This window comes from Talpa europaea, assembly GCF_964194135.1.
Source record: "Talpa europaea genome assembly, chromosome: 14".
Classification (NCBI taxonomy): domain Eukaryota; kingdom Metazoa; phylum Chordata; class Mammalia; order Eulipotyphla; family Talpidae; genus Talpa; species Talpa europaea.
Window position 1 is genome coordinate 26,189,076 of NC_140082.1, and position 15,774 is coordinate 26,204,849.

The 15,774-nt window shown below is 38.6% G+C and overlaps 1 protein-coding gene across 1 annotated transcript in view; it reads right to left on the bottom strand.

The window, feature by feature from the left end:
- Positions 1-13,068, bottom strand: part of MRC1 (mannose receptor C-type 1) — a gene marked incomplete at its 3' end in the record, with an annotated part of 80,805 nt that extends 67,737 nt beyond the window's left edge. The window contains exons 1-2 of the mRNA XM_084254338.1: positions 12,930-13,068; positions 2,415-2,816 (exon numbers count right to left, since the gene is read on the bottom strand). Coding sequence (XP_084110464.1) covers positions 2,415-2,816; positions 12,930-12,990 — 463 coding nt within the window. The 5' untranslated portion in view covers positions 12,991-13,068. The remainder of the gene's footprint in view (positions 1-2,414; positions 2,817-12,929) is intronic.
- Between the last annotated feature and the right edge of the window lie 2,706 nt (positions 13,069-15,774).

Here is a 15,774-nt window from a genome sequence, read left to right on the forward strand (position 1 = left end):
AGGTTTATTTTTTTAATTAATTAATTATTTTTTTAAGATTTTATTTATTTATTTATACAAGCACTGGGTACAGTCAGAAACGTGGGAGGGTGAGAGAATTCACCAGAGCCAGAGCAGGGAAAAGAACAGGCAGACTGACAAAATACACTGCTGAGGGGAGCATCAGGCAAAGCAGGAGAGGTCTGCGCGCCATGTGGGACCCTCGCCGGCAGCCTGGGATCGAACCGGCTCTGCAGAGGTTGCAGGCAACTTCGCAGCCCAGTGCTTAACCGCTGCACCACCAGGGGAGGCCCAAAAGCTAGGTTTACTTTCAAAACAAAATTATAAAATAATAAATAATAAAATTAAAAATAATGAAATTATTTTTAAAATAATTTTGTTAGCTAATTAGCTGGCTGCTGACTTAAAAATTCTAGTTTTGGTTCCACTCAGTTCCAGAACCAGCCTCTCAAGTCATATGTTGTATAAGACACATTCTGGATTCAGAAATAATTGTGCCACTTTTAATCATAGGGGTACCTGTTCCTTTATCTGAAGAAAACTTACTAAGTTTACCTCAAGTCTAGTTGTACTGTTCAGTAAGTTAGCCAAGGAATGCTCAGCACTGAATTTACAAATGCCAAGCAGTAATAGCTCTTTAAACACTAACTTAATTTATTTAATGAAGCATGGATCAAGCCAAAGAAACAAGCTCCATTCCAGGCACCTTACTCACAAATCATGTACTGCAGTCAATTTACTCTTCAAGTGGTCCAACCTTACTTCTAGTAGAAATATCTTAATATTGGAAGACAGTTGAAGACTATGCCAAGGATGGTTAATGGGCCATCTGCATCTAACCACCCAGGTGTTTATAAAAATAGTCAGTAGAGTCCTAGCCCTTCCCCTGATAAACTAAGTCAGAATCTGGGTAGGAGAAGGGCTGTGGCATCTCCATGTTTAACAGGTTTTCCAGGAGATTTTTAACCATATTGAAGTTTGAGAACCATCATCCAAAACTCTATGCATATTTTTCTTAAAACAAACAGAACAAAGAGAAATAGATGTGGAAGTTAACAAAACTTCAGCGACGTGGTTAAAATAAAACAAGAAGTCTATTGTCTAAGCATCAATGTTCTTTGCAATGAATTACTCAATTGGGACTATTGCCCCATCTATGGAATTTGCTTCATCAAGTTTAGTTCACCCTTGTTCTACCCTATAATTTTCTACCAAGATTTTTTCTGAAATGTTGTCTCTAAGTCTATGCTATGCTAAATAAATGCCTTGAGATAACTTATTTCTGAACCCTCCATACTCTTCCTCAGTTCTTGTTCTCTCTCCCTGTTAATACAGAAGGACAAATTACCACCTTACTAAGAGCTAAACTCTTATGTGCTGCTTACCTGACATATACTAGGATTAACCAATCTTTGAGGCCTCAATAAGATAGTAATTTTGGAAACAGGTAATTGTTTGTCCCAGAAGGCAAGCTCTGTCTCTGACCCTGAGGTCCTTCTAGATAAAACCTCACAATAATTAAGTGCCCAGGTCTGGAATGTGGTTGTAGTACCATCTGACTCAAGAAACCTTTGAAAAAGGCATCATGTTCTTCTTTATTTTTGTTTCATCTTTTTCTGTACAGTCTCCAGAGAATGAAACTTGATCAAGGTAAAGGAAGATGACTCTGATTTTATTTAACCTTCAAAAAAAAAAAAGAATTAACTACATATAAAAGTATTTCCTGCCCCATAGGTGCTATGACTTTCCATGATACCTCACTAAATATACTGCATGTTAATTTACAAACTAATTCCTTATCTAAATTTCTGATAATTATGGTCCCAAAATGTTCATGCAATGACAAAATGAATCAAGAACATTTAGAAATCCAACTATCATGTACTGTCAAAACTATAAGCATTCGAGTTGGTAAAGAATATTGTTCCATGGATCATTTCTCCAGGGATAATTTAAACCAAAGGAAAAGAACCATTTGGTTTAATACACATCACTATAATAATTTAACATTAAATGGGAGACTTTGGGTCAAAGGCTACAGTGTAAATTAATTTCTAAAAATTGTAACCCCCAGTTACATTTATTTACTGACATTTCACATAGAACAAAGAATAGGTCAAACCACAAAGGTAATCAATTAATATTTCTACTACAGAATAAGTGAGAATGTTGGAGGTGGGGAGAGAGCAAGATGGACTAGAGTGGAAGACTATGGAGGAGGACTATGAGAGAGTTACTGTAACCACACCAGAGGGGAGAAATCCTATATTGCCAAAAAATCAATAAAGATGTAAAACAATGGTATGTCATTAACTTAAAAAAATAATAAAGTAATAGTGTGTTTATTTTCTTAATTTCCAAGCAAGAAGATGAGGAAATTTGGAAAGAAAGGTAAAAATTTCAATGCTTCTTACCTTCATAACCTCTGGAGCATAAATCATCTGTGGTTCCATAGATCTTCCATCTGCTCCACAAACCCGACCCCTTGTAAAGCATGATATTCTTTTCTTGTTTATTGCCATAGTTAAAAAATAAATCTTCTCCCTTGATTCCCAAAAGTGTGTCATTTTTGCACTCCCATTTCTGAAATTCACTCTTTGAGTCACAGGCATATAGCGTGACAGCAACCCAATCGCTTTTTGACGGCACTCCCAAGCACAATTTAAATTTAACACTCATAATCTGGAATTCAGAGACCCATCGGAATTTCTGGGCTTCATTATCTTGATTGCAAGCTGCAGTTTGGACTGCACTGGGACTTAATGCTTCCACACAGCGCTTGTGATCTTCATTATATATTAAAAATTGACTGGTGTCTGTTAAAGAAAAAAAGAAAGAAAGGATATTGAAGTTGTTACTTGTTGCAAGACAGTATTTTAGGTCAAAAGTTTCCAATGTTTCCATTTCCCTAAAGACTTAACGATCCTAGGTAAAAAGAATGAAGCTAACTCTGCCTATGTCAGTTTAGTTCTTGTCAAGGGATACCTGAAGTTAAAGAGAGAATCCACCCTGGGTTAAGGGGATTCTTCTAGGGAGCACATGGGTACTGACAATCAACTGGAAATCTTTAAGATGTCTTAGTTCATCATGAGGCACTTAATGAAAATGCCTGCCTTAAATGCACATGAATTGTACTGGAGGACACATAATAGGTAGAAACAGAGAAAGAAATAATAGCCATCTGAGAAAAGAAAATTTGACTATAAATGCAATAATCTCTAAAATTAAATATAGTATATCCTAGAATAAAATTTTCAAGTCTAACACAACCTACTGTCTCTGAAATAAATAAAATCTACATTTCATTATCTTAATTATAACAAGAGTTCTTGATTTAAAGGATAATTTTATCTTAGGAATTTTTGTGTCTAGCAAATTTTTTAACCTACTGTTACGGAGGTAGCCCAAGTCTATGCAATGAGAAGTTTTTTGTTTTGGTTTCCCTTCCAACAACAGACAGCTTAAGATCTAGCATCTAGAGGTATATTAATATCTGTTATATAATGTTAACTTTCATTTCATTGACATAATCTAAACTTTGCATTACAAAAATGATCAGTTACAGCTCCAGTAGAGGTGAAATAAATTTAAGTTCTTCTTATAATTTGAAGTAATATGTATTAAAATAACCTTATAAATAAGTGCTTATAACACTTGCAATTTGGGTCTGGTGATTTAAATGAGTGTGTATAAATGGTTTACATATATTGCATATAGCTGCTAGCTGGCAAAATTGACTTCCTCTTGTCAAAAAAAAAAAAAAAGAAAGAAAGAAAAAAGGATCTGGTAAGCATATTTTCTCCCCTAAATCAAAACTGAATTCATGTAAAGGTTTTTTTTTTTTTGCACCTTTTTTTAAGACTAGACAAATAGAAATAATTGTTTTAATTTTTTAACAAATATAAATTAAATACTTCTTGTGGAGTTTTGCTAAATTCTTTCCACTTAAGTGGTTCTTTCAAAATGAGCCAGTAGTAGTAGAGATATTTGAGGATCTGACTAAATTAACTCATTATTTTCACAAATCATCCCAATGAAATAAAGCAATAATAGTACCACTCACAGGGTCCTTCATGAGCCAACTTCTGTTTACTGTCCTTAACACCCCTATAGGCTTAGCACCATGGAAACTCTGAGATCATTGCTTGGACCAACTTAGAACTTATAATGGAACTTGATCTCAAAAGATATTCTCCCTCCAGGCTCCTGCATCTGCTCTTGCCCCAAAATTGTTTCGAGCTTTCCTGCCTTTATCCTGCTTGGGTTCCTAACTCATTGCTTTGAGCCTCTGCCTTGTTCCCTCACTGGATTCCTCTTTCCTGCTGGTCTGACTTCTGGAAATCAGAACTCAACAGAACAACAGCTTCTGCTGGCCTCTCTGGAGTTGACATCAGTCAACTAAACACATCATACATGACTGAATTTTCTCCCATTTAGCAAAACTCTTTCTCAGACTTGGTCTCATTTTGTTGCTGCTCATTTCCTGGCGTGACAAAAATGAGTAAGTTTATGCACTGGCAATAAAATTAAAATTTTAAAAACATGGCGTTTTGTTCCCAAAGAAACAGAAAATAAGAACATTTTGCTAGATACTCACTATGACAGTTCACCATACACAAATGTACATGTAGGCTCTTCTAATCGAAGAAGGATAATGAACTCAACATAAATGCTTTCACTTGTAATTTGTGCCTGCTGCTTCCCCTCTTGTTTTCGTACCAAATTTAATCTTTCACTTTCACATAGGTTCATCCAGTAACATCTCATTGTTAATAAGAAATATATTTTACATCTCATACTTCTACTATCTGGTTGTATTGTCTAGCAGCAAACACTAATGAATTGCCCAAGTTCAGTCAACCACTCAAATTGTATTGAAGATTTATACATTCATTAATTCTCTTTGAGAGGTCTTTATACTGATTAGACTTTTATCAAATGCTGTATTTTCATCTATAGTTCCCTCTTAATTCTATTCTAAAGGTAATGGTATTTAATAAGTAAATATCCAACTTCTCTTTCTCATGCCACACCATCCACCAAGATACACAAGCCAAAAACTCAGAGGAGTCATCCCATATTCCCAGATTTCCTTCACTTTCTAGGACTAAAGCAGAACTAATAGGCTTTTCCTGAAAATATATACTGTGATGGTTGATTTTATCTATCAACCTGGCTAGTTCATGGTACCCAGACATTTGGTCAAACACCAGTCAGAATATTATTGTGAAGGTTTTTTTGTTTTTTTTTAAAGATGAGATTAACATTTAAATCAGGAGACTTTGAGTAAAGCAGATTGCCCAAAATGTAGGAGGCTTTCATCCAGTCATTTGAAGGCCTTCAGAAAAAACAGAATGAGATCCTTTCTGGAAGAGAGAATTTAATATCTAAACTACACTATACTATCAACTCTTTCCAGGATTTCCTGCCTGCCAACTTACCCCTGATGACTTGAACTGGCTAGTTCCACAAATGCATAAGCCAGTTCCTTAAAATATATCTTTCTATAGGTAGACAGACAAGCAGATAGATAGACACAGAAATACGGACACACACAAACCCAGCATCAGTTCTGTTGGTCTGGAGAACACTAATACCCTAATCATTCTTTCCATCTCCACTACATCCACCCTGGACTAAGCAACCATCGTGTTGTTCTGGCCTTCTTCTCTTTGACATAAAATCATCCACAAAAAATGCATTATTTCCCACTTTCCTGGGTGAGATGGGCCTAACTTGTCAACCTGACTCCAAATTGCAAGATCTCCCTAATGTAATGAATTGTTTCTGCTTAGCTATATAAACAAGTGAGATTTTCTTCTATTTTTGTAATTCTTTAGGGGATTATGATGGGCATCATATTGTTTGAGTGCTTATTCAGTAGTAAAATCATTTTATTTTTCTTCTCTCTTTTTGTAGAAGTTCCCTAAGTTGGGGGGAGATTTTGGTTATTTACTCTATTTTCCCCCAAATTTAAACCTTTCAACAGCGTGCCACTGCACACAGGAAGTGGACCATGTAGCCACCAGGTCACACTCCCTGAAGGGGTATAGCCCAGACCGCTACCCTTTGCCCTCACCTTCGCACGGACACGCTCTCACTTACCACATCTAGTCACAGGCCTTTCTGTTCCTCAAACACTTCAAGCTAATTTCCTTCTTAGAAACTTGATATTTCAAGTTCCCATTTTTTAGGATGCTCATTCAGGTTCCACCTCAGATGTCAACGCCTTAGTAAATTAATATTCTAATTTTATTCTTAGTATTTTCTACATAAAATACATCTCCAGTTTTACATAGATATGTTTTTAAAATCTGTTTACTAATGGTTTGTCTGTGTCCCTCTACTTGAATATAAATTTCATGAGAAACTATCATTTTGATTCTGTACTACATTCTCTCTTTAAGAGTCATAATAGTCTCTTGATGAGTATTAATCAAATAAATGAAAGAATATTTATTAGAGCTGACTTAATTAGGCACCCAAATACTCTATTTTATTTCATGATTGATTCATGATTAGTCTATTTAATTTATTTTCCCCATAAAAGTTTATTTTTACCAAAGAGCAATTTATAAATATATACACTCATAAAAGAAGTATTTGGAAATGAATAGCTTCTATTTCAATACAAAATTACCTATTCTTGTTTCCTTTGTTTATCTTTGACATTGGGAAGCAGTGCAAATTTGATATTGCCTTTGCCAAACAATACAAGGAAATGTAAAATTATCACTTTACAGTCCCACATTCATGTTATTCTTCTCCCCACATAGTTTTGCTTTTATCATTGTCCCTGTGCAATGTCCTTGACTTAAAATGTCACTTCCGCTGAAAGTGCTTCAAGGCTTTAACCAAAAGTCACCTTGTGGGTATTTCTTATTACTAATCATGCTAATGTTTTATATATATTAACATTCAAAATTTTTGATCTATATTAATTACATTATTGTAACAGAAATATTGCAAAGCTGAACAAGTAAGAACAGTTAGAGAAGAACATTTCTCTGTCATTTCATTTAAGGGGTTAAATGTATGCTTCCTTTTTGTTATAGTTGTTAATACACATTAGAAATTTATTTACAGTATTGAAGAGACCCTCCTTCCAGCATATATTCATCTTTCTAATCTCACATTTATTTTTTAACAAATATTTGGTGAACAGCAGCTGTGTGCCATGGCAAACAGCCCCCACGATAGTGACAACACAAAGACACACCAGAAACACACTGTGAGTTTAAAACTGTGCTGTGGTTAATTCACGGGAAGAAATGTTAAAGGTCAAAATATATTTAGGAAAGAAGTCACAAATTTCAACCATATATACCTTGGGTTAAATATTCAATAACATAGGCATGAATTTTAAAGCAAGTTTTAAGTTTTGAATGAGCCCATCACACTGAGCATGTAATTAAATTCCCAAGCTTACTAGCAAAGAAAATTAATTATTAAAGGTGACTATAGAGACATTGACCATTAAATGCTTTCATTTTATACAATTTTAGACTTTTCCTACTATCAGTAAATAAAATGCTGATATGAAGACATAAAAGAAAGTTTCTTTTTTTTAAGACATAAAAGAAAGTTTCTTTTATGATAGAGAGGCTGACTAAGAGGAAGCTAGGTGAGGTAATGCCACTTATTTCTCCCGCCTTGTGTTTCAGCACATGCTGGTCTTACTCCCAGACTTCAGCACCACATTTCTAGGTGAGGAGGAATTTGCATAAACACTCAAATGTCCATGCCCTCCCTCTCCTGTCCAAGAGAAAAGTCTGAACAATTAATACAAAAAGAGAGACTGAGTCCTTCTTTGACATACCATTGTTTTGAAGAACATTTATATCTCTCCTGATCACCACAATCCCCTTGATAATGTCTACTTCTTAGCCTAAAGTCAGAAAACCAGGGGCAAGAATTAGCTCTGATTCTCACCAGGCAGTTGGTCTGAGCCTAGTGTTCTCATCTAGTCAAGGGTAATAGTAGCATAGACCCATCCCCTCACAGGGTCCTGGTGGAGATCTAGGAGTGATTAATCAAGGTGATTAAGGACCTGAAATTGCACTGTGACCTTTACTTAGTCTGTAATTGGAGAAATTGTCTTAGGAAGCTTGCTTCTTCCTATTCTATTTCAATTCTTTTTTGAAAGGACACTGCCTTCTTATCACCTTCTACTTTCATTTTTCTCCCCCTAATTTCTGCTAATCTCTATGGACCAACCTAATCATATGATTTTTTTTTTTTCTGTAAACACTTCTTGGAAATGGCCACTAAGAGGCCAAATGAAAATACTGTTCTCATTTTGACATTAGTTTTACATGTTCTCCCCAACTCCCACCCCACCACCATGCTTTGTAGATACGCTCTACTTCAGAAGCCACTTTCTTTTCATTCAACTGCTTCTGTGGCTGCTGGTGTGACCTCTTGGTCCTCCCCTGATGACTCAAGATTCACCTCAGAAACCAGGTTATAGGATATGCGTGTCAAAGGATACCTATGATCTCCAAGCCCTTTGTGAAGACAGGGTCTTGTTTTTAAGTGAAGCTAACCACTTTTGTTAGGGGGAAAAGGATGTCCTAAAGCTAATTCCATACAGGCTTTGTGGACTCCACCCCCTACTCCAGACCAAAGCCATTAGGACATTGGGAAAGACAAATCCCATCACCACCAAAGGGAAGGTGGCTGGAACCTGAGGGTGGGGTTAAACAGCCAGGTTTGGTATAAAACCAGACACGTGGGCTTTGGGGGGGGGGTCCCTTTTTTGGCTGTCAGCCAGCTCACAGCCTGGACCAGTTCTCAGAGTGCCATTGGGTTTCCAGGTCGGCGGATCAGGTAGGACACATTAAAGACTTTATTTCCCTATTTTCTCCCTGAGTTGTACATTTCCTCATTTCCTTTTCCCTTGTAAATAAACCTTTTATTAACCTTTTGTGTGTGCCTGTAGTGGAGTGTTAATAAGTCCCTTTTAAGCGCAGGTGAGTACCCACAGCCAGGCAACCCGTTTATATTGGGGCTGCTCTGTAACACTTTCGACTTTTAAGTTCACATTTAACAAATGATGACTCTATCTAGAAATCAGGCCCAACACCCTCAGCAAGCACCAAATATGATGTAAACAAGCAACTGTTTTACCTATATCTGCAATATCTTACATATACACGATCTCCATTTCCAAATTCTAGAAAAAGTCAGTATCATTTGGAACAGCAACAAGAAAAATAGGCAAATATGAAAGCAATTGAAAAAGAGAACTTGGGTTGCTTAACAATTGCAAAGCTATGTCTTAAATATGATATCTAAAAGTAAGTCATCCATATGAAGGGAGAAATGAAATTAGAAAATTTTACAAAGTAGAAGTAAGAAAATTTTGTGAAAATCAAAGCTAGTTACGGGAACAGCCCCAGGGAATTATTCCTTGAAGAAATTTTACATTGTTATCCAACCAGTCAGTCATTTAACAAAGATGCATTGCTTCTGTTTAACAGAAAGAAGACTGGAGTTCAGGACTCTGGAGTGTTGAGCCAGCTGTGCCACTAACTCATTGTGAGACCCAGAAAAGATCACTTAAGTTCTCATAAACTTAACTTTTCTTGCCTATAACACAGAGGTCAGGGATACATGGACTATGCTAGAGATCAAATTCACTGTTATTTTTCCCCCACTCACATCAGATACTGTTGGCATTTCTTCCCAGGGGCTGCAGGTTGGTAGTTTGAAACCAACTGTGGTGGAAATCACTAAGGACACCAATCAGTGTTTTGTTTTGTTTTTCCCTTCTCAGAGCTAATTGTTTAAGTTTACCCACACACCATTGCCTGTGAGCAAAACTGCCCAAATTAACCTTTTTTGTCTGAGCAACTCTCCCTGTATTTCTACTATCATTATATCCCTCACTGAGGTCTAAACATTGGATGTTCATGGTACTGTGATGTGGGATCTCTGGGGAAGGTGGAAGAAAGGGTTCAAGATTAAAAAGAAATGAACCAGGCAGCAGCTCTCCTGCCAGACTTCAACTATGTGGGTGTTTCTCCACCAACCTTCTCCCTTTGCAAAGCAGCAGAGGCAGCTCTCCTCCCAAGGCCACCCTCCTGTGACTGTGCAGGCCTCTCTGTCAACAATCCTGTCCCTTTCAGGGGCAGCTCTTCCTGCCTGCTTGTGTATATGCAAGCATCCTTGAATCCCTTCCCTTTTTTAAATAAATCTGCCCTTTTGAATATTAAAAAAAAGAAAGAAAGAAATGAACCAGTGGAAGTAGGAAGAGCTTCCTCTGTGTCTTAATGGGTAGGAAGATGCCAGGGAGGAGGGGTACTAAGGATTCAAATATCCTATAATCCACTGCTAAGCTTTTATCCAGACACCTCTGCTCATGTGTGCTTAGGCCATGAAAACATAAAAGAATATTAGAACCTTAAATTAAAAAATAATAATTCTGGAAGGGCATCTCTTACCTATGTTTCTATTTATTTGTTTTTTTTTTTTCTTTTAGTAAATAGACCCTCAGCACTTTCCTGCTTCTTCCATATTTGTGCCTGTGGAGAGGATGTCATTCATCAGAGTAAAGCACCCCGCTGTCTCCAGGAACGAAAAATTCCTATGCAAATTGAGAAACTCTATTTGCCCAACATCATTAAAGGTCAGTTTGAGACACAGGGTGTGGGGGCTGCATCTGTGCTGCCTCCAGGGAGGCCATTAGATCCAGGGGGCTGTTGCATGCTAATCATGAGGTCAGTCTGAACTGAGACATGCTGCAAGTGTCAAATATAGCCTGGATTTTGAAATTTTAATTTAAAAAAAATGTAAAAATATCACAAGGCTTTGTATTGATTAATACTAACCAATACTATTTTGATTAAGTCAAACAAAGTGTATTCATAAAATCAATGTCATCTGTAGCCTTTTAATTTGTTTAATGTGCCTACATAGTGTGTCTAATTGTTTCTATTGGACTGCGCTGGGATAAAAGCCAGGTCTCATGCACAGTCCTTGAATTGTTCATCCAACTTCTGTTTGAAGACCTTTACTGACCCCTGAACAGACTTATTTGAACATAACCCTTAAAAGATCTTTACTGGTCTTAGTTTTGTTTTGTTCTGTTTTTAAGATTTATTTATTTATTTATACATGCACTGGGTACAGTCAGAAGCGCGGGAGGGTGAGAGAATTCACCAGAGCCAGAGCGGGGAGCAGAGCAGGCAGAAGGACCGAAGTACACTGCTGAGGGGAGCAGCAGGCGGCAGGAGAGGTCTGCGTGTCATGCAGGACCCTCCTCCGGTGGCCGGGGAGCAGCTGGGGATCGAACCAACGCTGCAGAGGCTGCGGGAAGCTTCGCAACCCAGTGCTCAACCGCTGCGCCACCAGGGAGGCCCCTACTGGTCTTAGTTTTAACCTTTGGGGGCATGAAGATACATTAAACCCTCTTGCACAAGACAGATTTTTCTGGATAAATAGTGATAATGTCTAAACCCACTCTTCAGTCTTTCCAGACCCAGGTTAAGCAGTTCCTCTTCCAACACCTATTACTCACTGAGAGATAAGCTTTGTGACCAAGAATAATACAAAATACATCCCCAGGTTCCAGGAATCTTTTCTCAGCATTATTTAGCAGTAAATCTTTCCCTTAAATGCTTCACATACTATTCTGATGGAACAATTAATTACCATGGAGATGGGGGAGGGATGTCACTGCTTTTCAAAGCAAATACTATGGTTTATAAATGTTCTAAACTTTTTACAAATTGTAACTCACTGAATCTTTGCAACAATGGAGAGAGCAGGTAACATTATGCTACCCATTTTATAGATTTGGAAAATAAGTAACTTGCTGGCAGAGGCAGAGAGCAAATGCTGCCTTTCATTGTGGTGGTGGTGGTGGTGGTGGTGGTGTTTTCAGTTACTGCTTCTTAGGGCTCATTATATCAGTAAATCAACTTTGTGTCCAAATGTTCTCTCCCTGGGAAGCATGTTTCTAGTGGAGGTTTCTGATTTATCCTCCTAGCCCTGCTTCCACAGTTTCCAGCAAAGCATGGAGGCTTTGAGCAGACTATGCTCTGTCAGTATTTACTGATTTGAGAGAAATGAGGTGGGACCAGGAACCAAAATTCAAAGTTGAAATTCTTTCCATCTCTTCTGAAAAGAGAATGTGTCTTACAGGCACAATTAGACACATTATGTAGGCATACATTTTTAAATCCCAAAGTTTCAGCAGGTTGGGTCTAGAGAAAGAGAGTGTTGATCATATCCAAGAATTTGAAAAGCTCTGATTCTATTCTTCTCAGGTAAACACAAGCCTCCAGGAAAAAAAAAAAGAAAGAAAGAAAGAAAGAAAAAAAAGAAGAAAAAAGGAGAAAGGACAAACAGGAATCAGTTTGAACAACTCAAAGAATACAGAGAAGGATGACCTTGCTAGCAATAAAAAATATGAATGTTTAAAGTAGTTCACAGAAAAAAATAACACATAAGGACAAGCTATGGAAATCTCACAGAAGCCTCTTTGGAGGCAATCTCTCATCTTGTGCTTGGATGAAAACCCTCAAAGATCCTTGGAGGATATTAGTTGTGGGTAGATAGAAATAATGCAAATTAAAAACTAGAATGAACACACCATAGAAGAAATCCCTGTAAGTATAAAGCACGGAAGCTCAGGAGAAATCAGGAGGAAGATGGGGGTCCGGCAAAGCCTGTATGGAATTAGCTTTAGGACATCTTTTTTCCCCTAACACTTTGACCTGAGAAGCAGCCTCCTTCTTCCAAGACTCCAGCTTTCAGACTGGCAGCCAAGCAGAGGCAACATGTTTCCTCTGAGCCGGGGTGCAGGGAAGTCTGCCTCCCCTCACAGGTGTTGAAAAGAAGCCATTAACACTGACCCTCAAAGGGGAGGTATGCCACAGGTCCCAGGCCCCAAACAGAAAGCTTCCACATCAGAGCTGACTTACCCAATAGCTGCACAGCAACCCGAATGAGAGTCAGGAAAACCAGGGGCGCGGCCAGCCTCATGGCCCAGAGTTGTCCCGTTTCTTCCACTGAGGGAGTGAAGGGAATAAAAGAGCCAAAACAATGAAGGCACTGGATCACCCTGCCACCTACTCACTTCTCAGAGCTGCCCTGTTGAAAAGAAGGGTGGAGGAAGTGCTCACTTTTTAAAGGGCTTCTGAAATTAGGGAAAACCTCCAATAAGGAGATATCCTGTCACATGAGGATAGCTGGAAAAACAGGAATTCAAAGTTACAACTTTGCTTTGTAAGCTAACTTACCAAGTAGAGCAGACACAGAGGAAGAGGGGAAAGGAACATGTGGGAGAGGGCAGAGGAGGTAAGGAGGGAGGGTCATGGTGAGACATGAGGAGCCAGGGCTGGCCGAGTGGGAAGAACAGAAGTGAAACAGCCGGAGACCTCAGCTCTCACACAGGACTATGTGGAGAACAGGCTGGAGGCCATTACCTGGGCAGGAAAACGGAGGTTGCTTCTGGGAAGCAGCAGCAGCAGGGGTGCATCAGCAGACATCCCCTAGTCTCAATGACAGACGAGGCAGGGGCAAAAAAAAAAAAAAGGACAGTTTAAGGGTAGAAACATTTTCTTAAAACTGATCCCCAGCATTCTCTTCATTTAGTGTTTAGTTTCTTCTTTTGGAAAATTTCAAAGAAACAGTTCACAAGAAGTTTTTTGTTCCTTTCGTTAGAAGAAAAGTGAGAGAAGCTAAATCTGAAAGGGAATTTGGGGGGAAAGTTTTAAAAGTCTTTCTCTAGAAAATTTCCTAGAAAGCCAGAGAAAACAATGGCAAGAGGTTTGCGATAAAAACTTGCCCAGCCTCAGTTTTAGTGATCCTCTTTAAGTTTGGAAGGGTTCCCCTTGCTAGGAGAAAATCCGATGGTTTGTTCAATGAGATGTATATTCATTTCATGAGGGGTGGAATTCTTTATTTTTTAAAAATGGTAACAGCTTTCATTGAGCTCAATAGTAACCCCTAAAAATGTACTTGGTTATTTTTCAGAAGTAAAACATGAATTAAGGACATTTTGAAGCAGATATTAGTAATTAGACAGTGGCTCACAACTGATAAATGTTAGAAATTCATAAAGAAGTTGCTGGAAACATTGGGTTTTTAAAATTTTAAATGAATAATTCAATTTTCAAGGGAAAACTCCAAAGAGTCACCATCTTGGTGATAAAACTGTACTCTGCTTCCTAAGAAGAAATGTGGTATAATTCTCTTACTGGTTTCTTTTAACATTATAAATTTAAGATTATTCTGACAGGCAGAAGGAAAAGATAATGAAAATGTAGGAAATATAACAAAATGTTTCTTTTTCATTCAACCAATGCTTGATTGACAACAAAAGTTGGTCACTAACATCAAAGTTTATTTCTGAAACATTGCTTCTTGATTTATCCAGGAAAAAAAAATTTTATATGAGTCATTTATGACATGATAGTTTTAAAGCTAAATTAAGTTATAGAAATTAAATAGCTCTGCTTAATTTGGATGTATATCAATTTGAAACAGGCCTATAGGGGCTCTCTAGCCACTCAAGGGCAATGCCCAATAAAGGACAGGTCACTATCTGTGGGTTTTCACCCCCACACACAATTGCAAGACCACTCAGGCTCAGGGGACAACAACAACATGGTTTATTTAACAGCAAAGGAAGAGTTTCTAAGGTCACAGGTGACTGGCTGTCTTACCTAGTGTCCAGAAGCCCCAAACAAAAGGCTGCTCATGCAAGATGGCACAGACCGGCCAGCAAGGGCCTGGAGCCATGGCAGCCGGAGGCGGTAGCCAGGGATCTAACTCTCAGTGGCAGCTGAAGGCACTCGCAGGCACAGCCACTGAGCTCTCACTGCAGCAGCCTGCACTGCAGGTCCAGATGAACAACACGGGATGCTGGGCCAGACAGCAATGGAGGCAGCACCAGGAGGCCATGCCAGATGATCCCATCAACAGCTCTTTGAGGCCCGAGGCCCAGGGCTATTGGTGCTCTTTTCCGACAGTGGCAGTGGCAGGGCCAGAGGCAGTTTTAGCCAACAGGTCGCTGCAAAACTCTTTGGCTTCTCTCTTCTGAGGTCAGTTGCTGGATGCTTCTTTCTTCTTTCCTCAGAAGCCAGAAACAGAGTGCGAGAAGTCTGGGAGTCCATGAGTCTCAAGATGGCTGGGCTGCTGCCCTGCCTTATATCCTCTTTCAGGATCCCCTCACCCTAGTTTATACCTGACTGATTGGACCATTAACCTGGCAGGCACCCGAGGGCGGGGCTGCCCACAGGCAGCAACTTTTGGCGCAGGTTAGGAAAATCACCTGTCTTTCCAACAGCTCCAGCTGCTTAAGTGGTGGAGGGGAAATGCTAGTCCAGGATTGCATTTAAGAAAGAAATGAAATTTAATTGAATTTTCTTAAAACTCACATTCAGGGGTGTGTGTGTGTGTGTGTGTGTCTTTTTTTGTTGCTGTTGTTTTTACTATTATTACACAAATGTGTTATAAGACCAACCAATATCAGTGGTCAACTCTGTGATTTTGAAACAAACTGTCCCACAAAGAATTTATCCTATCACTTAGAACTTAACTGAAACAAAGATTTATCAGGCTAGAAAAGGTGACCAAAATAAAAGAAATTCAGCTCTTGGGGGAGTGATTTGACAAAATGGTGGAGTAGGAAATGCAAGAATCCATCATTCTACCTAAACAGCTGCTGAACGGACAGGAACTATTTAAAGCAACTGTTTTGGAAGTCTGCATCCTAGTAGAAAACTGCAGCATCCAGGGAGAGTTTGATGAAGAGGCTGGTGA